Source organism: Xiphias gladius, chromosome 17 (assembly GCF_016859285.1).
Source record: "Xiphias gladius isolate SHS-SW01 ecotype Sanya breed wild chromosome 17, ASM1685928v1, whole genome shotgun sequence".
In the NCBI taxonomy this organism is placed as follows: domain Eukaryota; kingdom Metazoa; phylum Chordata; class Actinopteri; order Istiophoriformes; family Xiphiidae; genus Xiphias; species Xiphias gladius.
Window position 1 is genome coordinate 21,861,023 of NC_053416.1, and position 23,040 is coordinate 21,884,062.

Below are 23,040 nucleotides of genomic sequence, written 5' to 3' on the forward strand. Positions count from 1 at the left end.
TGACTGTGGGAAAATAGTGTATTTAGATACGACAGATCCCGGGAAAAATAATAACTTTTGTATGGGTGAACACCAAATAGCTTTAGTCGGTTACAACTTAATCTGGTTGCTAAATGATCACTTTTAATAACTGTTGTTGATTGTTGAAATATGGATCTGCATATATAAAATGTGTGCGCATAAAATGAAAGTCAACAGTAAAGATCTACTAGCTTTGTCCTTGCTAAAATTACATTAAATTATTCAGGTGTAGAACCATTTATTTTATTATAAATGATGCTGATTATATTCAGTGGATTGTTAGATGTTTCAGAATAATCCTCACACTTGCTACAGAATGTGATTTTGTTTTAAGTATGAAGTTCAAAGTTCATTCTTGGCTTCGGAAACAGCAGTTTACATAGTAATCTCCCCACAAGGTCCATTTAGTATGTGTTCTAGAGCTTTTGGTCCTGAAGTATCAGAAAAAAAAATACACTGCTGCTAAAAGGACTGTGAGGTCAGATTATTTCATTAAATATTGTTTTCCAAAATTGCTAAAATGACTGGTGGCGGCCAGATTAAAGCGGGAGGCTTGAAGTCACAATGAACATGCAGTAAAATCTGACAAACAAACAAAACACTGTGGACCACAGGTGGCATGAGGTCCTAACAACAACAGCGCCTAATGTTTAACTGGCAGCACTTAATATCCTGCCACTGACCTGACTGTCAACTCCTACCATTCAACAGGGGGCCCTGATCCTCATCTCACCATCAAACATTATATTTACATTAACACATTTCAGTATAATTGATAACATTATTTAAAACTAATTCACACGTCACATTGAAGTCTGTCATCTTGAGTTTAAATTTGAATACATTCTTCACCCCCTCCCTAGTCAAACACTTGCTGTCTCCCAGAACCTGTAAATGGTGTTCAGCCCCCCCAGGGACTCTTTTGGCCCCAACACCCTGGAGAGGAGACACAACAGCAGAGGTAAGTCACTAATGTGTGCTTCTTTCACAGGACAGGCCTTCATCAGTGCTAGCTGAGAGGCAGCTATTAACAAAGCACACATTCATAGAAAAATGGCAAACAATCAATAAAATACATTCAACCTCTGTGTTTGTGCAATTGTTTCTTACCCATTACAGTATTCGTAGATTACCAAAGTGCAAATCTAGGTGATGTGCTTCAGGTAGTCATTGTTGAAGCGCGCCGGCTTCGCTCGGGTCCTTTGATGAGGAGAGATCACTCGGAGACTTAACTCTTAGTAAAACCAACTGCGTTATTAAACCTTACAGATATATCTGGAGACACAACTCGCTCGCGTACCCAGTTATTTCTGAGTTACACATAGTATGCAATAGTATACGTTTGCCCCCCCCCCAATATTCAGTACTTTGTCACGGCGAGGTTCAGTCAGCTCCTTCTTACAGATGTTTACTGCCCTTTTCCCGTTATCTTCTGTTGGCACTTATCTCATGCCAGGGCACAGTGACCCTGGGTGTTTCTTGTCCTTTGAATGAGCCCAAACAGATACTGAAATGGAGAATGGAATGTACTAAGTGATACCTCTCTATTCTGCAGTGTAACTAACTGAGCAAAACATAACACAAACTGAATATCATTTCCCACATCATGTAAGTAGAAATAATGAGGAGGATCCTTCATTACGCAAGGTTAACAATAAACTCTGAGCCTCAGCTTTTAAGCCAGCATGGATGAAAAGTTCTTAAAGTCAACAGAAAATAAACTTTGAACATCCATGACAACTGAGCAACTCCGCCTGCTGAGAAAGATCATGTGATGTGACTGTATTCAACTGTATTAGTTATATTAATTGGTTTTAATTATTTTTAAAATGTAACTAAACTTTTATTGTTTATATACATATTTTTATCAACATACTCATATACCATATAGTCCTTTACCTGGCTAAAAGGCGAATGATAGTTATTTATGAATTTTAAATGCATGTTTGTTTCTGTTTGTCCTGGTCTGGCCCCTTGTATTCATGTTTCTCTGTAAATCCACCCATCCCCCCTCCCCAAAAAAGATGAAGACTGCAAAGGGATCCTTTGCAGTTATTGAGTCTGTGTGATCCGAGAAATCCCCCAATCAACAGCCGCAAAGCTATCTGATGCTGCCAAACGTTGTCAACTGCACAACATTCTTTAGGGCAGAATGAGGACACCCACTTGCAGCTGATCACACATGCAAACAAACAAATGTGGCTTGGGGTATACATGGAGGGGGTTGGGGGTTGATAAAATGAAACGGAGAGAGGTGCTTCACCCTGTGGGGTGCCTGCAGACTCCTTTGAAAAGTTCTCCTCTTCTCATTCCAAATCAGCACAAAGTCAGCAGAAGCGAGGGAAAGAGAAGCCCCTTGTCCTCTTCAGGGCAGCAGGAAAAAGGCTGAATGAACTTAAAGCACACATCTGCAAGGCTCACAGTGTCCCAGACTGCAAAGCAGTAGAATTAACTGCCAAGAGCCTGCTGGACAGACAAGTGTGTGTGATTGTTACGTGGTGATAAAATCATTTGATATGTTACAATAATAGCATCATGTGTGCCTTGTTAATAACACATAATGAGTGTCAGTCTCATATTTCAGCCCTTCGTCATGCAATCCACCATAACATTTGTGGTTATTTTTACAACTGTGTTGCTTCCTTATTGGTTTCTTGTATGCATACATGCAGTGCACTTGGGTTTGTGTGTGTGTGTGTGTGTGTGTGTGTGTGTGTGTGTGTGTGTGTGAGTGTGTCTGATTGACATGGGCAGAGAAATACTCAGTAATGCTACCCTCTGAATCCTGCCAATGCATTCCCTTCGAAACTAGAGTGCTTGTTTAATTCAGTGTAAAATTGAAGAAGTCGAATATGATCTTCACCTCTGGGCCGCAGAGCTCAAAAGCCCATGAGTCTTATTTGACTCATGAGGAAGCTGTCTCTTGTTTTAATGGGTCACCACATTGCTAATGATGACCTGCTCAAAGTCCACTAACAGGAAGAAAAAGGGAGGGAAGTCTTTGATATTTCCTCTTCCCTTCCTCTGTTTTAAAGGCGTCAGGGGCGAGGGCTCATTCAGTCTGCCCAGTGTGCAGTTTTGGCAGCCACTGAGCCACTAATCTCGCTAAGGCTCCCTTGAGAAAGGTGGTGAGGTGGTGTAACAATATATGGAAGATATTTCATCAGCTTCTGGAAAGGTCGGAGCACTTTGCCACAGAGAGGAGAGGTGAGAGACAACTGTCCCATTGACCTGCGGCAGGCTTTTCATTACAGCTTGCTTGAAAATATCTGAGGTCAGTGCGGAAAAGCAGAAAAAGAAAGACATTTGCAAAAATGAAAGAAATGTGTAGGCCTATGCTTGGTAATGTTATCAGGTGAGGGAAAAAACAACTCCTGCTTCTACTCTATATCTCTTAGATAGTATTTCAGGATTCTGAGAACTCAAAACCTAGATCCCAATATTCTTTTATTCTTATAAAGTTATAATGCTCAGCATTTGCATGAAATCAAACATTATTTTGATACTGTTTATTATGGTTGCCATCTTCTCAGCAATAGCCATTAAATGTATTTAGCCTGCATTCAGTAATTACCCCTCTATATAGTAGTTTTTAGTGGTGGGGTACGCCATTCCCCTTTCAGGATTCAAATTACCTATCTACAGAAATTCACAGAAAAATAATGTAGCATGTAATCCAGTGTATAATCATCATCTTTGCATTATCAGCCTCACTCTTCACTGGTCACTCTCACCATATCATAGCTGTACTAAGTTCCTGCTTATGCTAACCTAAAATTTCCTACTGCTGCTTTTCCACAATAAAAGCGTCTGACTTGCAAAACATGGGGTAGCTTTTATTGTGAAGCAGTCAATTCAATTTCAATTTTCAATTCAATTTTATTTATATATTGCCAAATAATAAGAGGTTATCTCAGGGCACTTTTCATATAGTTATATTTACCAAGACCCAACATTCCCCCATGAGCGAGCACATGGTGACAGCGGCAAGGAAAAACTCCCTTTTAACAGGAAAAGAGGTTAGTGCTGACTGACAATGACAATCAAAAATATGTTTACAAAACAGGGCCACGGGCAACCTGGGCCCTGTTTGTCAAATGAACCGTAACTAATTCAGCCGAATCATGCTTTTATCAGGCTAAAAATAATCCAGTTAACTGTCTTTCAGGTAAGTAGTTTCTTTGAATGCAGTTTGAGAATTGATTTGTTAATCCTGGGATGAAGTTATCCCAAATAACAGTGCACTCCTATTTTGAAATAAAATCTCTCAAAAAGCATCTTTTATTGTATTAACAATTTTCAGCCAGATGAGATCTGCTGTTACTCATTTAATATGTTTTAGTATCAAATGGCAAATTCCCATTTTAATGTCAAATTATATGCCACACGTTCTGTCTCCATTGGTCTTTTAACTGAGTTTATGTCTTTTTGCTCACAGTATGAAACTACATTTGGTTTGGTTCTTTTTTAAATTCTATTTTGTTCTGTTTTTGTCATTTTAGGTAACTCTTCATTATAAAACTTAAACTATGTTTTAAATTAATGAATTTAAATCATTAAATGAGTTACACCAACAGATAATATTTATTTTGCAACAACTTGCATGTTCTCATCTAAAATGACTCTTTCATTATGAATCTAATATCTCGTGTATGGGGTTTTCCGTAAAAACATCTTGGTCAAATCTATATAACTGTCAATCAGCTGCACTTCTGCAGGTTTGGGCTTAAGGACCTGTTGCTCAACAACAGCTCCACATCAAGTTTAAATTTGTCAACGTAATAATCTGAATAACTTGGTTATCCACCTATGACGAATGGGCCCCATGCCTGAAATCTTTAGGATTCTAACTTATAACTTTAAGAAGCTTTAATCTAAAAACCAGAACAAAACAAAAATAAACCAACAACAAGAAGTGTTTCTCCAAACTGTTCAGAAAAGATCAAATAGTGAAGGGCTGAGTATTTTAATATTAAACTTGTCGCAATTTTCATTTGATGTTTGTCTTATGTTTTACTGAAGGGATATTGATTAGACATGAATTAGAATGGTAAGTTTCATACTTTTTACAACACTATAAATACAGGTCAGCTGCCCTGAATTATTGTCTTACTTTTTCTTGTTATTGTCTTTTTTCCAGGTGGAGCCAGTCACGAGGAAAATCCTTTGTTATGCTTTCTTACATCACAACCGCTGAGAAGACCATGACTACGAAGACAATACTAAAAGAAAGAAAAACAAATCAAAAACAGGAAGCTACGAGTTCCTTCTTGAGAAATTGAACTTGGTTAAATGATTTCTTTAGCAAACCTCTAGAGGACTAATGTATCTTAAGATGACTCAGGCGACATTTAACAGCAAACACCCCTCTGACACCAGTCTACGGAATGCTGTTTTATCCTGTGTTTGACGCATTTTAGATGACAGTCAATCTGTGGCTGTCAATCTTCATATGATTCACTACTAAACAATAGAATTACAAAGAATTAAATCATGTACCATATAAAATTAAAATAGCAAATAAAGCTCCACTGTTCAATATTATACATAATTCAGAAGCGTTATCACCCAACTCTGAAGCTCAGCTGAGCTATTTAAGTCCTTTTAGCTCATTGTTTTGGTTTTATGCCGATACAATTATTGTATTGTTCGGTCTCACTGCTCTCACACAAATTTCCCCCAACACGATAGAGCTGTTTTCAGCAAAAGCCTCTGATAATCCTGCAGTACACTGACCACCCAGCGCCAGATGGGGCACAAAGTTAGCAGCTAACGTTACCTGGGCAAGAAGAAGTCAGACATCTATCTTAGCAGCTAGACGCAGACATTTTGTTCAGGTGCTGCTGAAGACCAAAACTTTGGTAAAAAGAGAATGAATACTGGACTTACATTCACGTGGCCAGAAACATGACTCCAAATGCAATCCAAATGCAAATTGTTTAGATGTGTTTGTAAATAGGCAATTATTTGCTAACATGTTAGCCATGATATAAGGTACTATATCTATATATGGGCTGACAGTCATCTTATTTTGGAGTTGTTCTGCCCCTAAAAAAAATGTTTAAGATTTCACTAGTCCCATAATAGTCCCATTACTCTATCAATCTCAATGGAATATTTCAAAATTGGACATGCTAAAGTGTGTATCATATCAGATTTATTAATAAAGTCAGATGTTTCTGTCAGTTTCACTCATTCATTTCAGTTAATCTAGTCATAATATAATCTAGTCTGGATATTCAGGTGTGTCATTTGTAAGCATTATCAGATCTGACTTACAATCTACAAACGCTACAGAAATTAGTTTGAAAAATAATATTAGCTGCTATACAGCAATATAAAGAGATATGCGTGTCAAGTGCATTGGCAGATTTATTGTATATGTGTAGAGTACCATACAGTGTGGGAACAGAGAAAACAAGCACACAGCAGTTCACAGAGACAGTGTAGGCTGAAGCACAATTTATTTTTTTCATATTATTTTAACATACTAATGTCTTACTGCTGGTACCATGTTATGCTTATCCATCCATGTATTAGTGGATGGCTCTGTGTAAGGTACACCATGGGCGGGAGTTATTTAGGGATAAATGCACCTTCATCTCATAAGTCCCACATTATAAAACATAAACCATTAAATTGCACCAGGGGACCTTATAGCCACTAGCTATCATGTGCTATTGACCCTTTCTGAAACAGAATGTGTGTTGAAAATGTCATTATCACTGCAAAATAAGCCGTTGAACAATGAAAAATCATTGAAAGAAAAAAAACATCTGTGTTTTTAGCTTTGGTTACATGCATTATATCACTATATAAATATAAAATATATAGATACTGAAAGTATTTATTGAATACCCAAAGTTCACATCATTTGGACTGAGCAGGACTGAACAAAGCTCTACACAGCAAAGTCCAAAGACATTTCCGTCTCCTGTCTCTCGTCCTGTCATCCGGCAGTTGACTGTCTACATGTGGTAGCTGGCTGTCTCCTTCCTTCAAAAATATAAATATTGCTGCTTGAAAAGAACAAACTTTTTTTTTTTTTGCATGTTTGCATCAAACCTTTGTTGGATGGGGGACCAAAACATGTCCCTTTTTAGCGCCCCCCCCTCCCAAGTGTGGATTTATTTGCATTCAAAAAGCAGCTGAGCTCTTTGATGGGGGAGGTTGGTAGGCAGAGTGCCAGGAGTGGATGGTGGAAGGAGGTGGGTGGTGGGATGGAGGAGGTGTTTTGATGTACCAGCAGGCAGCAACCTTCCACTGTCATTGTGACTGATCAGAATGACTCACGAAATTCAATTTCACTATTGGAAAATGAGAATGCCACTCACTTCCTCACGGTGTCTGGGTGAACTGGGTGCTTTACCAGCCAGAACAGAAATTGTGGCACTGGTAGGAGGGTGGATTCATTGTATTTCACTCCTAGATAGGTGAAGTCATAGATACTGTTGTTCTCCAATCAAATATCCTCGCCAGAGACTATGCTTTGGGCAGGATATGAGAACATACACTGTGTCCTGCAGACCCACCTCTAGCAAGATTTCTGTGGCCCCTGACACATTTTTGAGAATCCATTTCTATTCATCAGAATAGCTCTTCAAATTTTCACAAAGAAATGTTGAAGAAAACATAAATGTGGTCATTGAATATATATGAACACTAGTGATCAGCACGTGACCACAGTTCTGACTTCTCAGAAGTTCTTCAGAAAAACCTGCCGTAAATCTAGTTCAGCAGGGAATGTAGGGTCAACGTAAGGCTTCACATCAATTTTCACCTTTTACAAGACCCTTCACACTGTGAACTGTCCTGTGCCCGAGAACAATGAAGCCAAATTACATTGTTGTCAAAAATAGAACTACTTCACCATGTCTTCCTCTGGCTCTTTGTGAGCACTGGTACTTAAGGTACCTTTGTTTCTGTTGGAGGGGGACTGTCTGTCACCCCAGCCTGAGCCTTCTTCCTGTTGATTGCGGCCATCTCAGTCCAAGTCCGCACTCAGGTCATGGTGGAGCGTCATTTTCACAGCCAATGGGCCATGATATCAGCTTCCTCACAGCAAGCTTTGTGCATAAATTTTGATTTCTTTCCATGCAATATCACAAAGAACAGATAATCAACAATGTGTCCCGTTGAGAGCAAATTTACTTAGATAGGGTTTTCTTCAGGTCAACTTATCATATCTTTGCTATGGCTCTCAGACAATTGGGACCTTTGCTGGTATAAACCTTGTCAGGACCAGTAGTCCTCATGGAGACCAAAACCTAACGAACGAAGTAAAACGTCCTTTCTTAGGTCCTGGCTAAGGTTAGGGTTGGGCATGGATTGGTTATGGTTAGGGCTAGGGTTAGGGTTATGCAGTCCACAATGAATGGACGTCAATGCAATGTCCTAACAAGGATAGCTGCACAAACCATCTTATCATTATGCACACATCATGACCACAGTAGAACTGGAGATTACGCTGCCACATCCATATCATTATGAAATATGTCAGCAGTGTACAGAATAAGGTTCCTTTTCACAGACAGCATTTCTACTGACAAAAATATTGAGTTTATTTCCTTGGTAGCCGATCCAGATTTATGAATTTGTGGAAACCGTTTCCATCAAGTTCTATTCAACTTAAAGGTGTGGGAAATGATATTCCGTTTGTGTTATGTTTTGCTCAGTTAGTTACACTGCAGAATAGAGAGGTATCACTTAGTAAATTCCATTCTCCATTTCAGTATCTGTTTGGGCTCATTCAAAGGACAAGAAACACCCAGGGTCACTGTGCCCTGGCATGAGATAGCTGCCAACAGAAGATAATGGGAAAAGGGCAGTAACATCTGTAAGAAGGAGCTGACTGAACCCCGCCTCGACGAAAGAAGTACTGAATATTTGGGGGGGGCACGGGCCAAATACATACTATTGCATACTATGTGGAATTCAGACATAACTGGGTACGCGAGCAAGTTGTTTCTCCAGTTTTGACTGAAATCCCCCTGACTGTAGAGGGAATTTCTTTTTTTTTAATGAGTGATTTTCTGCCATTAGTGTTTCAGAAATTTCTTCTATATCTGTGCATCCACCTCTCTTATCTCTGGATGAACTACTGTCTACAGTAAACCAGGCTAATCCAGATCACTTTCCCAAAGTTGCTACTCCTAAAGGGATTACCATGGTTAACCCATCACTTTTGCTGACTATCAGAGCAGCCTCAGAGGCAGGTCTGTCTGCTTCACTGACTCCACTTTCATGGGTCAGAAACTGGAAGCACTGAGTTGCCTTGGCAGCTGGTGATCTCATCGCCTTCTAACCAGATACTGTGATGCTCCTCAAACACCTCAGACAACCCTGTCTCCGTTTCTATCCAACTAAACTGCAAAAGCAAATACAGTTAGGTCCATAAGTATTTGGACAATTATACAATTATCATAATTTTGCTTCTGTACACCACCACGATGGATTTGGAACAAAGCCATCAAGATGTGATTGAACCGTAGACTTTCAACTTTAATTCAAGGGGTTTAACAAAAATATCCCATTAACCGTTTAGAAATTACGGCCATTTTTATACATAGCCCCTCCATTTTAAGAGGCTTAAAAGTAATTGGACAAACCAACATAATTATAAATATAAGGATTATTTTTAATACTTGGATGAAAATCCTTTGCCTGAAGTCTGGAACCCATGGACATCACCAAATACTGAGTTTCCTCCCTTGAGATGCTTTGCCGGGCCTTTACTGCAGCCATCTTGAGTTGCTGCTTATTTGTGGGTCTTTTTTCCTTCAGTTTTGTCTTCAGTAAGTGAAAAGCATGCTCAGTTGGGATGAGATCAGGTGACTGACTTTGCCATTGAAAAATATTCCACTTCTTTGCCCTGAGAAGCTTTTGGGTTGCTTTCACAGTATGTTTTATGTAATTATCCATCTGTACTGTGAAGCTCCGTCCCATCAGTTTTGCAGCATTTGGCTGAATCTGAGCAGATAGTAGAGCCCTATAGACTTCAGAATTCATCCTGCTACTTCTATCAGTAGTCACATCATCAATAAACATCAGTGACCCATTTCCATTCGCAGCGATACATGCTTATGCCATAACACTGCCTCCACCATGTTTGACAGATGATGTGGTTTGCTTTGGATCACGATCTGTTCCTTTTCTTCCCCATACTCTTCTCTTTCCATCATTCTGGTAAAAGTTCATCTTGGTTTCATCTGTCCAAAAACCTTTTTCTAGGACTGGGCAGGTTTTTTTTAGATGTTTTCTGGCAAAGTCTAATCTGGCCTTTTTGTTCTTGAGTGTTACCGGTGGTTTGCACCTTGTGGTAAACCCTCTGTGTTTACATTTATGAAGGCGTCTCTTGATTGTAGACTTCAACAAATATACGCCTACCTCCTCGAGAGTGTTCTTGACCTGACTAGATGTTGTGAATTCTGCGATCATCCAGTGTAGTCTTCCGTGGTCCTCCAGGCCTTTTGGTGTTGCTGAGCTCACCAGTGCATTCCTTCTTTTTAAGAATGTACTAAATGGTTGATTTGGCCACTCCTTAAGTTTCTGCCACCTGTCTGATTGGTTTGTTTTGTTTTTTCAGCCTAATCATGGCCTCCTTCATTTGCATCGACACCTTTTTGGACTGCATGTTGAGAGTTCCCATGAACAGCTACCAAATGCAAATTCAACACTTGGAATCAACTCCAGACCTTTTATCGGCTTCATTTGTCAAGAAATAACGAGGGAACAGACCACACATGAAACCACCGTGAAACAGATAAAAAGTCAATTTTCCAATTACCTTTGAGAAATTAGGGACTATGAATAAAATTGGCTGTAATTCCTCAATGGTTAATGCATGCATGAATGACAGGGTATCCTCAGAGGACCAGAGTGCAGATCAGGATGCAAACAAGGCTAACAGTTAAAGAGATCCAAGCTTGCTGTAAGACTGTTGTGTTATTTTGACCACGACGACCTCTGACCTGCCCTGCAATTGAAGCTCAAGTGTCACTGAAAGGGAGACTGAAGATTTTGAAAAGGCTATCTAAACCTACTGATTTACTCATTGTCTTACTGTGAGATCAAAAGGCTTTAAGTCGCTTTGCATTTTTTCTCATCATTTACCAAAGAGCTGGATGTAAACTAATGTCAACTACTATGTGTACATGACAGGCTATTATCCCCACTGATAGGACATGTGTGCTAATGACTGTAACAGTCACTGTGCTGTGATAAGTAGGCTCCTAAAAAGATATTAGCAGTTAGGGATCCCTTGATGTATTTATGTGATTTCCTCCAATAAAAGCCATTTTGTGCTAAACTTTGAAGTACAAATGAACATTCTGCTCGAATGCTATCTCTTCTGAGTTTAATTTAAGAGGAAATGAATGCTTGGCCCTTTTTGATTTCTTCCTCCAGATCTTTATCCCGGTAAAAAACAGAGGCAGCAAAGGCTGTTGTTGCTGGTTAGCTGTTCCTACATTACCTGGCAAGCGAAGCAGTTATTTTCCACCGCTGGCAAACGTTTCATCATGACTACCATTGCTGGCAGACGCATCTGTGAGTTTTATCACTGACAACACAATAACTAAGTTAGCATGTGTATCAATTGGATCAGAGGAAAACTGATTGGGTTACAAATATCTCTTGATGACAGCTTGCTGTAGAGACACACACATTGCAGCATCAATCAACAGGCAGCGTGGGATTTATTTCAAGGTTGAGATGCAAGAAGTGGGGGCATCACATAGAGAGGCAGTAAAGGTGACGCTGTTTGTTTTTCTCTTGCCCACATGGACAAAGACTGGCCCAGTGACCTTTAACTGCAGCCGGCAATCTGATGGGCTGCTGTGAGTGTTTCAGGGAGGGTCACATTCAATACAAGGATGCCTCTAGTTTATCTTAGGGAGAATGGTGCTCTTTGTCCCAGGGTCCTCGGGGACAGGGGGCATTTGAGGGGAGATTTAGGAGTTAGTGAGGTTGTATGGGTGCTGTCTGGTGACTAGAAGACCAAAGTACCATTGCCAGATATTAAGTATGCACCCCTTGATTCCCAGTCCCTCCCGATGCTTAACTGAAGAAGCAATAGAAGCCAGAGCAAGGGAATGAACTGGAAGATTTCGTTCAAGCTTTTGTGCATACTCTCTGTTGGTTGCCATGCCTGTCTCTGTGAGACGCTGCTGTCTTCCTAAGCCTGTCCATCACAATAAGCCTTTTGATTCCTTAATGGGGTGGGGGGGGGGGTGTAAAATAACCTGAAAGGGGAAGAATTTTGAAAAAGCACCTGCAATCTGTCTCAGAGGCCAGTCTTTTTATACATTTTAGTGTGTTTGTATTACACCTCTGGTAGCTTTGATAGTGAGCTGTGTATGATACAACATTCTCCCCTTTTCAGTAGTGTGTGTGTGTGTGTGTGTGTGTGTGTGTGTGTGTGTGTGTGTGTGTGTGTGTGTGTGTGTGTGTGTGTGTGTGTGTGTGTAAGTGAACTCTGACCAAAAAAAGGCCTCTATAACATCAAGAAGAAGTCAATTAGAAAAAGATTAAAATTGAGATCTGTGAGTGTTCTCAGGCTCTCCTGACAGACTGAAGGGGAATCGGACAGAAAAGTAAGAAGCTTGTCTGTGCGTCTGAGCTAGCAGACAAACAACAGAGCCAACAGAGTGTATTCTAATATCAGGTTTCACAGTGTAGAGATGCGGGGCATGACTGACACTGAGGCTACACGCTGTGGTGAACACTGGTTCAAAAACTTTAGCTTGAATTGGTTCTGTGGAAGCAGAAGAGACTGTCATTAAAAAGGCATGTAAGTAGTTTATTGTTCAGTTGGAACACATTCTCCATAATATGTATGACATTTTCAAGCATTACCACCTGATAAGTAAACTCGATTGGTCATGAACAACTTGATACTTCATATATGCATTCAGTACTATATAAACTTAGCATTACATAAATAACAATAACTGTGCGTCTCATATCAATATACACATTCAGTACATAAATACATGTGTACAATGACACAGCATAGAAATATAACTTGATGCCTTATGAAACAATGGAAAATTTACAAATTCCTTGCTCGATCATCACAATAACTCTTGCTGGAAAATTGCACAAATCTCTCACTAGAATACATGAAGAGTCCTCCTGAATAAATGAGTGAGAACTCAGTGGGGTGTGATTCACAGTCAGTAACATTCAGTGCATCAGAGACCCTGTAATACAAGCCATGAACACAGTCACATGTTCTCAAGATAAGCTCACTCAACTTCACAGGTCAACAATGGGAAATGGAATGACTGTGGTGTGTGTATGAATTTGGCAAGGGCGGTTCTGTGTGCGCAGCTTCACTCCAGCAGCCATGTACATGTAGCTCAAAATAAACATCTGGAACATCAAGACGTGCTGATTCATGCCAGTGTTTAAGATGCATGAAAATAATGATGTTGGTTTGAAAAGAGAAGTGACACTTTTTATTCTGGTTGATTTTCCAAAGAGTTGCTGTCCCATAACGCTGCAGACGCTCCCTCTTCCCTGAGCTGTCACTCACGTTGTGACCCAATGTTTAGCATTAGCTTCTCTGAGGCCTCACCTTTGTCTCAGGTGACTGAGAGACTGCTCTGCTCTCAGAACAGACTGCAGTTTTTCATCATGGATTTTCCTGACACTGGATTCCCGCAGAGAAAGGCAAGACCTCAACCCCCCCACAAACCAACTGCTGACTGAGTGGCTGTGAGTGGTTCACCTGGCGGCCGCACTGTGTGCTCCAAACTGCTGACTCCTTTGACCGCTGGCTTCGAAATGGAGCTTGTTTTTATGACTCAGTTCGGCTATTAATAGCTCCATGCCGTTCACATGCCCCACTGAGGACAACACATCACGTGCGGGGTCATGGGGCTGGCATCGGTGCTCAGAGCGCAAACCATCGGCAACTTACACTGACATTAGCAGAGACTAAATTTACCTGACATTGGACAAGGTGGATGAGGTTTAAAGTGTATGAAGATGTGTGATGTGTGTGTGTGCTGGCGTTTAAAAGATGAAAAATTAGGGCATGACTTTAGGGTCTGATGTTGAATTCAGCTGTCATTTTGCGTGTTTGGTAACCTGTTTTATGGCACATTCATAATGTTGAAATAAGACCTACTTCACCAGGCATGCATGAATGCTGATTAAACCCTTACAGCACCTTTCGTTAGGCATTTCTTGACCGCCTTTGTCATTTGTGTTGTAAGAGAAGAACACCAGGTGAGTCATGCCTGCACTACGATGTGCTTGATCATCTTAGCAACCATGCAATGATGAAGTTACAAACAGTGGTTCAGCTGAAGAGTGATACAGAACTTAGTGTGTTCATGGATGTTGCAGTGCAGCATGGGATGCCTTGCTCTAGTTGGGTTGGGAAAGTCCCAAGGCCGTGGCAATGGCGGCAACAAGGAGGGCAGAGCTGGCCAGGATCACCACACTTCCCGAACGGAACACATGCCGGCCATTCAGGGGCTGGACCGGCCTGAAAGTCCCCACCATCGGCTTTCCATCATGGAACTTGAGCTCGGAGAATGCCTTCAGCTGGAAGAACAAAAGACAAACACAAATGTTAGGCCCCAGTTTCTGGAAAGAGATCATCAAGGTGTGCAGTTTCACTGAGTTTTTGAATGCAGTGTTTTTGTCTAAATTTGTACATTCAGGAACAGTGGTGGAACGTAACTAAGTACAATTGCTAATGTACTGTACCTGAGTACACTATTGAAGTACTTGTACTTTACTTGTGTTTTCACAGGCAAATCTTGTACATTTTACTCCACTACATTGATCTGACGCCTATAATTACTACTTACCTTACAGACTGACAATTTATATTAAAAACAAAAACAAACAAGCAGACATAAAAACCCCACATAACAGAGCTTATAAAAAATTGTTAACGATTGAACCAGTGGTTTCCAAGCATTTTGGCTTATTACCCTTTACAAAAAAGCAGTGTGTTGTTGGTAGCTGGGGCCCCTGGTCACATTTTAGATAGCTATGAGTTGTTAGCAGTACCACCGAAGCATTTTCCCTTTGAACTTCTCATGTCTTTCCATTTAAATCACATACAAATCATTTGAGGCCCAAATCGGTAAAGTTATCAAATATTTCACAAAAGGTTATAGAAAGCTAGCAAGATTTTATAGAAAAGTACAGCACAGGAATATAAATTTGTGTAGCGCAACTGTTTTTTTCCCCATCTTCACTACCTCATCTATCATCTAACAATCCTTCTGCATGGGGCTCAACCCCTACCTTAGGAACCACTAAACTACCTCACTGTATATGAAGCAGTTATAACTAGCTCAAAAGGCTACAACATTAAAATGCTACTTATGCATTTATGCATCAGTAACAATCTAATAATGTAATGTTCAAAAATACATCGGTCAGCAGGGCCATTTTTTTGCAGAATGAGTTCTTGTACTTCTGATATTCTAAGTACATTTTGCTGATAATATTTCACTTAGAAAAAAATTGGAATGCAGGACTTTTACTTGTAATGGAGTGCTTTTAGATACGTTACCTAAGTAGCTACCTGATCTGAATACTCCTTCCACTGTTTTAAGAAAAATCTTTTTGATGGCTGTGGTTTTAATTTCCGATCAGAGACCATACCTTTGCAACCAAAAGACAGATGGGTTATTTAAAAAAACAAAAAAAACAACACAATTTACTTTTATTCCGTTAAATTTTTCTGCGCTTTTATCCTGACCTGATCCATGCTCAGAGGGATGGGATTCTCAAACAAAGTCCAGATCACAGCCTCAGTGCACCCTGGGGTGGTCAGAGAGCCCTTGTAGCGGTAGTAGGAGGTCAAATTCTGCTCAGATGGGATCAGCTGTGCCAGGGAGATGCTCAGCAGAGATGTGTTGTCATCTGAACACAGAGGAGCCAAAGATGAAACATTAGTAAAAATGTTATGCAGCCATGATTTTAGTCGGTTATACTGAACTTCAATGCCTACTTGCGGCTTTGATGCTTCGCAGAGTGTTGATGATAGGGTCATACTTTCGGTTTCCACTGCTGGATTTCTGAAAATGGAGAAAAACACATTTCAACACTCTCCCATTTAAACCTGAGTTCTGTTGTGTAATAGTATTGTTAGTTGTCTTTCAGCAATAACGTTTTAAAAATGGTTACCTCATAGAAAAATCCAAGGACTGCAACTCCTTCTGGGTCTGATAGTGCCGTCGTCAGATCAGTGTAATGGTGCTTCATGTGAACTATGTGCATCTGTGGATGAGATTTTAACAAAGTTTTTTACAAAATGTGTTTACAATGTATCCAGTTAAGCAGTTCTTTATCAAAAACATGTTATAAGACTTTACTGATAAAAAATTATAACGATCTAAACAATCTAACAATCAACCTATTCCATGAAAAGACCTAAACCATCAATATATTGATCAACCTAACAAGTATTGTCTGTCCATCCAAATCCTGATGTAGCTTATTTGTCTCTGCAGTAGAGCTTCACTGTTGTCCAAAAAAACACAGCAGCGCACCAGTGTGTGCACTGGGTGACAAACGTAAACAAACCTTTAAATCTACAACAGTATCAGTTAATAAGTGAATTAAAGGAGGATCCAGAGTTGTCAGGTGACTTACTTTTCCTACATTAAATGAAAATACGATTTATGCCTGAGTGGACAGTATGCGTGTTACAACATAATTACTGATTTAAAGATTCTACTTCATATATGCCTGTCGAGTGTCTTTAATATGAAAGATCTGCCTTCTGCGTGTGATCCAGATCAACATATCAGTTATTCTTCACCCACAGTGACACTTCACCACGATAGATGCAGGCGGTGCGTGCTTCGTATAGAGTGCACTATGATACCTCCATGGGATACTGCTCCCCATCGATGGTATGTTCGGAGCCAGGCCCTCCGTTGTTGCCCCAGTGGAGGTGGAACTGTACGGCCTTGTAGGTGGTCGGCAGGTTTCCACCTGAGATAGTGCTGAGATGAGGAACTCCGACCTGAACTGGTGGGCACACACACCAAACATAAAGAGTTCAAACAGCAGCTTCCAAGGAGCCGAGGCTATGAGATGTTAAACGGAAAAATACACTCACCCGAGTGGCCGTTGTTCTTGATTGTGCCACTGAAGATCCGCTGGTAGTTGTTGAACTGGAAAGGAGTCAGACGCTCGTCTTTCAAAGTCTTTCTGGTGACGACGTTGATGGGCGACTGGTATTTTCCCGCGCAGTTGCTGTGGGCGTGATTCCACTTGTCTGGTACTAAAAGAAGAAAAGACCAGTGTTAAAAACAGAAATTTCATTCTGGTTTTAGATCTCACTGTAGCTTTTGATACAGACAGCCACTTGATTCTAATTGAATGTCTTAAGCATTGGGTAGGTATATATTGCATACTGTTTTCGACTGGTTTTATTGCTATCTCTCTGAGAGTATGTATAGGGGATTGTGAATCCTCGACTACACAATTCATGCATGGAGTACCCCGGGGATCGTTCCTTGGTCTTTCACAATTCTTTTTGTACTATATGTTAGATTTAGGTCATATATTTCAAAAGCATCATATCAGGGTTCATTTTGATGCAGGTGATTCTCAGATCGACATGTTCTTCTCCTCACTTGGTCAAATTTCTTCACACTTAGGGTCCTTGGCTTCGAACATTAAACTTCATTGCAGAAATGTCACATTTCATTAGAGGCTTAATTTTGATCACCAACTTAACTTGGCTGTCCAATCCTGCCACTGTGACAGCTTCAGAACATTTTCAAAATGTTTACTGTTGTTTATCTGCAAAGTACTTGGAAACTGTAGTCCCTGCTTTTATTACATCCCGATTAGATGTCTGTAAGTCTGTATGTTCCTGTCTGAGTGGGTAGAGCCTTACCAAACTTAAAGTGGTGCAGATGCTGGTTGCATTAGCAAGACTACTAATGAGATCCAAAGAGAAGAATTTACAGTATATAAACAAAGCTAAAAACCCGGAGACCAAGACCGGGCCTGCCTGAGGAGATCAGGCAAGAAATCTCTTTTATTTTCATTAGATCTCTCTTTAAAAACACATTGTTTCAGATTTACATTTTCTTAAATTGTTTAACTCTGTGCTTTTACTGCATTTGTTCTTTTAATTTAATCTTTTAAATTGCTCCTTATTTTAATCTTAATTACAGGCATGTTAGTACACTTTAAATCTGTTGGTTTCATGTCTTTTGTGAAGCACTTTTTTGTTTGCCTCTGAAAAATGCTATATAAATAAAATTATCATCTTATTTTTAAAAAACTGTCACGCCTTTCTGTATTTAAATAAGCTTACCGTTGCACTGATGATCACAGGAAAACTGGGACTGATAGCACCAATCTGAAACACAGTAAATAAAATCGCTTTTGTCAAGACAAGGTTTCCATGGACGAGGTACTCACAGTCTCACAGTTCTACCCTGAGTTTTGATGTCAACAGCAAATAATGTAAAGAGCATAAACACACACAGTCGATTGTGTGATTGGCAACTGTCCCGCTAGATTTTGTGTATTTACAAACGAGCCATTTTATTAGCAGTTTTTTTTTTTTTACAACTGCAAACAGTGAATTGTTCTCCTAATACTTTAAGTCAACTGTTATTCCTGACCATACAAAACCCCTAATACACAGGAACTGTCTTCCTATTCACAAAAAAAGTTGCTTTATCTTTCCGGTTATCAGAATAAACAGGGAGCCAATCTTTTGCATCAGCCAGGTCCCATTCTCACGTTTGTCTGGGGGTTTATTAATATTTCACAAACGGTTTGCCTGTTTCCACTCTCAGACAAATATCTGCAGCTATCTCTCAAATCAAATATTTATGGAAAACACACATACCATCGGGAAATATGCGGGGAGGGTCTCCCACTCTGTTATTAGAATTGTGTGAGGACCTCTCCCGGTGTTTGTGAAGGAAGTCAGTGCTCGGTTTCTTTGCCATGTTGGTAAGTCTTTTTCCTCCTGCTCTGGCATGATAATGGGTACTGAAAATAAACGAAGCAGGGGGGCAAATATTTTTTTTTTTGGGGGGGGGGGCTCCGATTGTATTCACTGGTGCCATCATACTGGCCCCAGTGAGTGAAGCAACAATTTTTTTGTTTGTATTTATTTACTAATAAAGCTTTTGTCGCGGGATGTGCGTGTGTGTGAGTGGAGTGTGAACAAGCAGAAGAAGGAAAATATATTCAAAAAATAATAATATATAATATAAATAATAATAGAATATTTCTAATGACTGCCTGTCACCACAGGTGTGAGGGGATTAGGGTCCATTTCAAACCTCACAGCACTGACGGCAGCGGTGGAGATATGTCCCTCTCTGTCCCTCAGAGACCTGCACCGAGGCCAGAGCTACACTCATCCCGGTCCGGTCCCGGACGAAAGGAGGGTGCAGCCCCGTCAGTCATCGTTCGCGACCCATCCAGCGGACGAGACCGGAGACGCCTGCTTGCTGAGCGGAGGTGGGAAGTGACCCAACACGGTGACTCGGGTCCCGCACTCCCAGAGCGCCTGCACTTCACCCGGGTGTCTCCACTTTCCACTCTGACCCCGCGGCATCTCCGAGGGAGATGTCTGACTTCTCACCCCGCGGCGTTTTTAGTTGGCAGCGACAGCTACTCGTCTCTTAACCGACATTCTTCATACAGGCTTGAGATGAGCTTATAGGACGCGGTGCGCCGTCACAGATTCAACGAAATGACAGTTTACCTCAAGCACATTTGACTAATAAAACTTTTACCGAAGTAATATTTACTTTATCAAGGCAAGGCTTTTACTTGTAATGAGTATTTTTACAGTATGGTAGTGGTAGTTTTACTCAAGTAACGACGCGGAATCTCCCTCCATTGCTGTCTGTAAGCAGAAATAGCGATTTCTACGGCTCACGGTCGCTTGTTCTCACCCCGGCCAATCAGATTTCTGTCCGCGTCGCTCTGGACCAATCGACGCTTGTCTCAGGTCTTTTGTGCGGCGCCGAGCGAATGGACAAGGCGAGCGGGACCCACGGGGTCTGAGAGCTCTGTCAAAGAGGACGAACTAAGGCGACTGTCAAGAAGGAAACAGAGGAAAAAGAAGAAAAAAGAAACAAAACAGAAAAAACCCAGTAGGCCTCGCCTTCCTGCGCCGCACGCCGCCGCGGAGACGGATCTCTCCGTGCCACCGTGTGGGGCGCACCTTGCAGGTGCCAGGCAGATGGATCGAGACTGTGCCTCGCTATGCCAGCTCTTCGACCCCCGCCTGTGCCAAAACAATACTCCAACTTCGGGCGCTGAGCGTCGGGAGAGAGAGTCGCCCCCCCCCCACCAAGATCACCATTTTTTGGGGGGGGTCAGTGCATTCACAACACAGGGAGCAGAGGAGCCGACCGTCCCGATCGGATTCCCCCATTCTTCAGCGCGCGCACACACCGCACATGTTTTCAGGGGAAAGACGAACTTGCATCTGCCGCGGCTCCGTGCGTCCGGCTGCGGGTCCTGGCTCAGGAGCGCGCTGCAGCCGCTCCGCGCAGGCTGCTCCTCCCCGGCACTGAGAGAAACAGCGCACTGAGCGGCGCATCCAACACACTGCGTGTTTCTTATGGCTGGGAGGTGTCTGTGGATTGGTGCTTTAGCTCAAACTCGCCACATACATATTATAAGCACGTGAAGGAGTATTATTGGTGGGTTTTTTTTTTTTTGGTTTTTTTTGCGCTTTTGGCTACATCAGAAGCGTCTAGTAGCATCGTCCCTCCTGCGACCAAACCAGTTTAACCATCACTTACTCGGCTCGGTTCATTCTGGGGGATTGCATCTGCCTCCACCGTTTTCTGGGTGGCACAGATAACGAGTTACAAAGCCAAACACGCTCAGATTTGAGAGAGAGGAAGAAAACAAATCTGGGCAGCGTCGGTGAAATTTCCTTTCTGTGCGCATGACGGACGACCTGCCGCTCTGACCAAATTAGCCTGGTCATTTATTCGGGTATCCTGGTTGCTGCAGATTGGCCTCCTCGCGGGTCTTGGTGCCGAACCCCGAGGCCGGTCTGTGTGAAATTAACGCCTCAGAATTAGCGGCTGTTCATTTGGAGACATCGGCTCTGCGCAGCTTGACGCGTCTCTCTGCGGCAACAAGGACGCAGACGCCTGTCATTGGCTCGGCGTGGACCAGAGCAGGTGCGAGCTCGCGAGAGAGAGAGAGAGAGAGAGAGAGAGAGAGAGAGAGAGAGTCTGAAACAGTTTCTGAGTGAAGCTCGGCTCGGTTTTTGGCTCAGCTGATGCAGGAGCTGTGCATTCTCTCAGGCTTCCGAGCGGGGAGCTCGGTGGTGTGAATGCAGGGTGCAGAGCCCGGTGCCACATCGGTCTGATGGACCGGGCAGGTGGAGAGCGTCGCGCAGGCGGTTTCTGGTTCTGGGGGGGGGGGGCTTCATCTGGGGAGCTGGGGCTCTTTAGCACTCGGTTTCTCTCTCTCTCTCTCCGCAGAGCGCCTTTCTTTGTCTATTTTGGGGATTTCTGTCTTTTTAGATTCTTGGGATTCCACAATTTATCAACTTCCTAAGTGAATAAAGTGACCGGTACGGTTAGAAAAAAAACTGGTAAAAAAGCTACTTCACCCCGCTGGTCTCACTGAGAAGCTTTTTCTGATGGATTCATTCATTCCACATCTTAGGAGTTCAACATCTTAAATTAACCCAGAAATTAATAATCTATCAATCGCATGCTTGTATGTACAATCACCTCAGATTTTGATCAGAAATATGAAATATATAAGAAACATGTGAGTGATGGATATTCAAAGAAAGGCTGTAATTTTGCAGAAAAGGCAAACATTTACAGAAAATGAATCTCTCCTCATCCAGTTAATTCTCCTGTTTCTTTCGCAATACCTGTCTATGTGGGACCTGTACAAAGGCAAGATCAATTAAATAAAGCCGCCCCCCCTTTTTTTTTTTTTTTTTTTTATATATTTTCCAGGTATGAATGAAAACACACTCACCTCCTGCTCCTGTGCAGACTCTCCAGAAGGATGCGAGGAGAACGGGCAGGACGAGCTGCTGCATTTTGGAGCGAGTCTGCCTCGATCGAGGGAAGGTACCACAAGGACTTGTTTTTTTCCAATGTGATCGCATTCTTGCAGGGGGTCTTATACTTATCTATCAGCATACCCCGACAGGAGAGAACGAGTGGCCCCTCCCCCTTCGGGCATCGCCTCCAATAAAGCTCTCCACGGATAAGCGCTCCAGCGGGGGGGGGCCTATCAATGGGCTCCCGGTGTGCAGGAGCCAAATCTAATGCAATCATTAGTATCATTGTGTCGATAGGCAAACATTTCCTGATGATGTGAGAGGTAAGGGGGGGGGGGGGGGGGTTGGCATCAGAAAGAGGTGACCATCAGTGCGGGCAGCTGATTGGTGGCCCTCAGAGGATTAACAAAGAGGGAGCTACGGGAGAGAAATATTTTCATGAATGGACTGAACCTCAGAGTTTCACCCGATTCTCTCACGTAGCCTCGTTCCTTTATATTTAAGGTTAGAAAAAAAGACTGAATTTCACAGTGCCAGCGCCATTCAGTAGATAGTCTGCATCGGCTTGTTCCAGCTCTTTGTTGAACTTTTGTGTTGTTTAAACCAGCTCAGTGAAATACTCAAACCCAAGGCTCCATGTTTTGTTTTGGTTTTTTTTGGGGGGGGCTGCCCCATTTAATCAGATGGAATTATTCTAGTTGCCTTGTACATGATTTTGTCGGTGGTGGAAAAAGTATTCAAATGATTTACTTAAGTAACAGTAGAATTGACTTAAACAACATAATGTGCTTAAAATATCAAAACCAAAAGTACTCATTATACCGAATTATATTATTAATTTTATTAGATAATTATTATTGATTTATTCAAACTTAAGATTTACTTTAATCGGTGAAGGTGGAGCTGATTATAACTAATTCATTAACAGTTGGGTAGTTTAATCTATAAAAATGCATGATATTTTAGGAAAAGATCATGTGTTTTATTCTGAAAAGTAACGACAGCTG

At 41.6% G+C, this 23,040-nt stretch overlaps 1 protein-coding gene across 3 annotated transcripts; it reads right to left on the reverse strand.

The window, feature by feature from the left end:
* Positions 1 to 12,799: 12,799 nt before the first annotated feature.
* ca4a (carbonic anhydrase IV a) lies at positions 12,800 to 22,153 on the reverse strand. Of its 3 annotated transcripts, none has more exons than XM_040150672.1 (8): positions 22,006 to 22,153; positions 18,332 to 18,376; positions 17,120 to 17,284; positions 16,883 to 17,028; positions 16,180 to 16,272; positions 16,004 to 16,070; positions 15,752 to 15,915; positions 12,800 to 14,577 (listed from the first exon to the last, which is right to left on the reverse strand). In XM_040150672.1, the coding sequence occupies exons 1-8, from the start codon at positions 22,136 to 22,138 to the stop codon at positions 14,398 to 14,400; spliced, it is 993 nt and encodes a 330-aa protein (XP_040006606.1). In that variant the 5' UTR covers positions 22,139 to 22,153; the 3' UTR covers positions 12,800 to 14,397. The 3 variants fall into 3 exon arrangements, with proteins under 3 accessions (XP_040006606.1, XP_040006608.1, XP_040006605.1); XM_040150674.1 differs by lacking the exon at positions 22,006 to 22,153 and adding an exon at positions 19,322 to 19,484; XM_040150671.1 differs by lacking the exon at positions 22,006 to 22,153 and adding an exon at positions 18,875 to 19,270.
* Between the last annotated feature and the right edge of the window lie 887 nt (positions 22,154 to 23,040).

What these genes read in the sequence shown, in the direction of transcription:
- ca4a (XM_040150671.1), bottom strand. Translation starts at nt 19,100, where the DNA reads ATGATGGCACCAGTGAATACAATCGGAGCCCCCCCCCCCAAAAAAAAA. An exon ending in TCCCCGCATATTTCCCGATG is followed by an intron (nt 18,377 to 18,874) that starts GTATGTGTGTTT and finishes ACTGTGTTTCAG; the next exon opens with ATTGGTGCTATCAGTCCCAG. An exon ending in GGGAGCAGTATCCCATGGAG is followed by an intron (nt 16,273 to 16,882) that starts GTATCATAGTGC and finishes TCTCATCCACAG; the next exon opens with ATGCACATAGTTCACATGAA.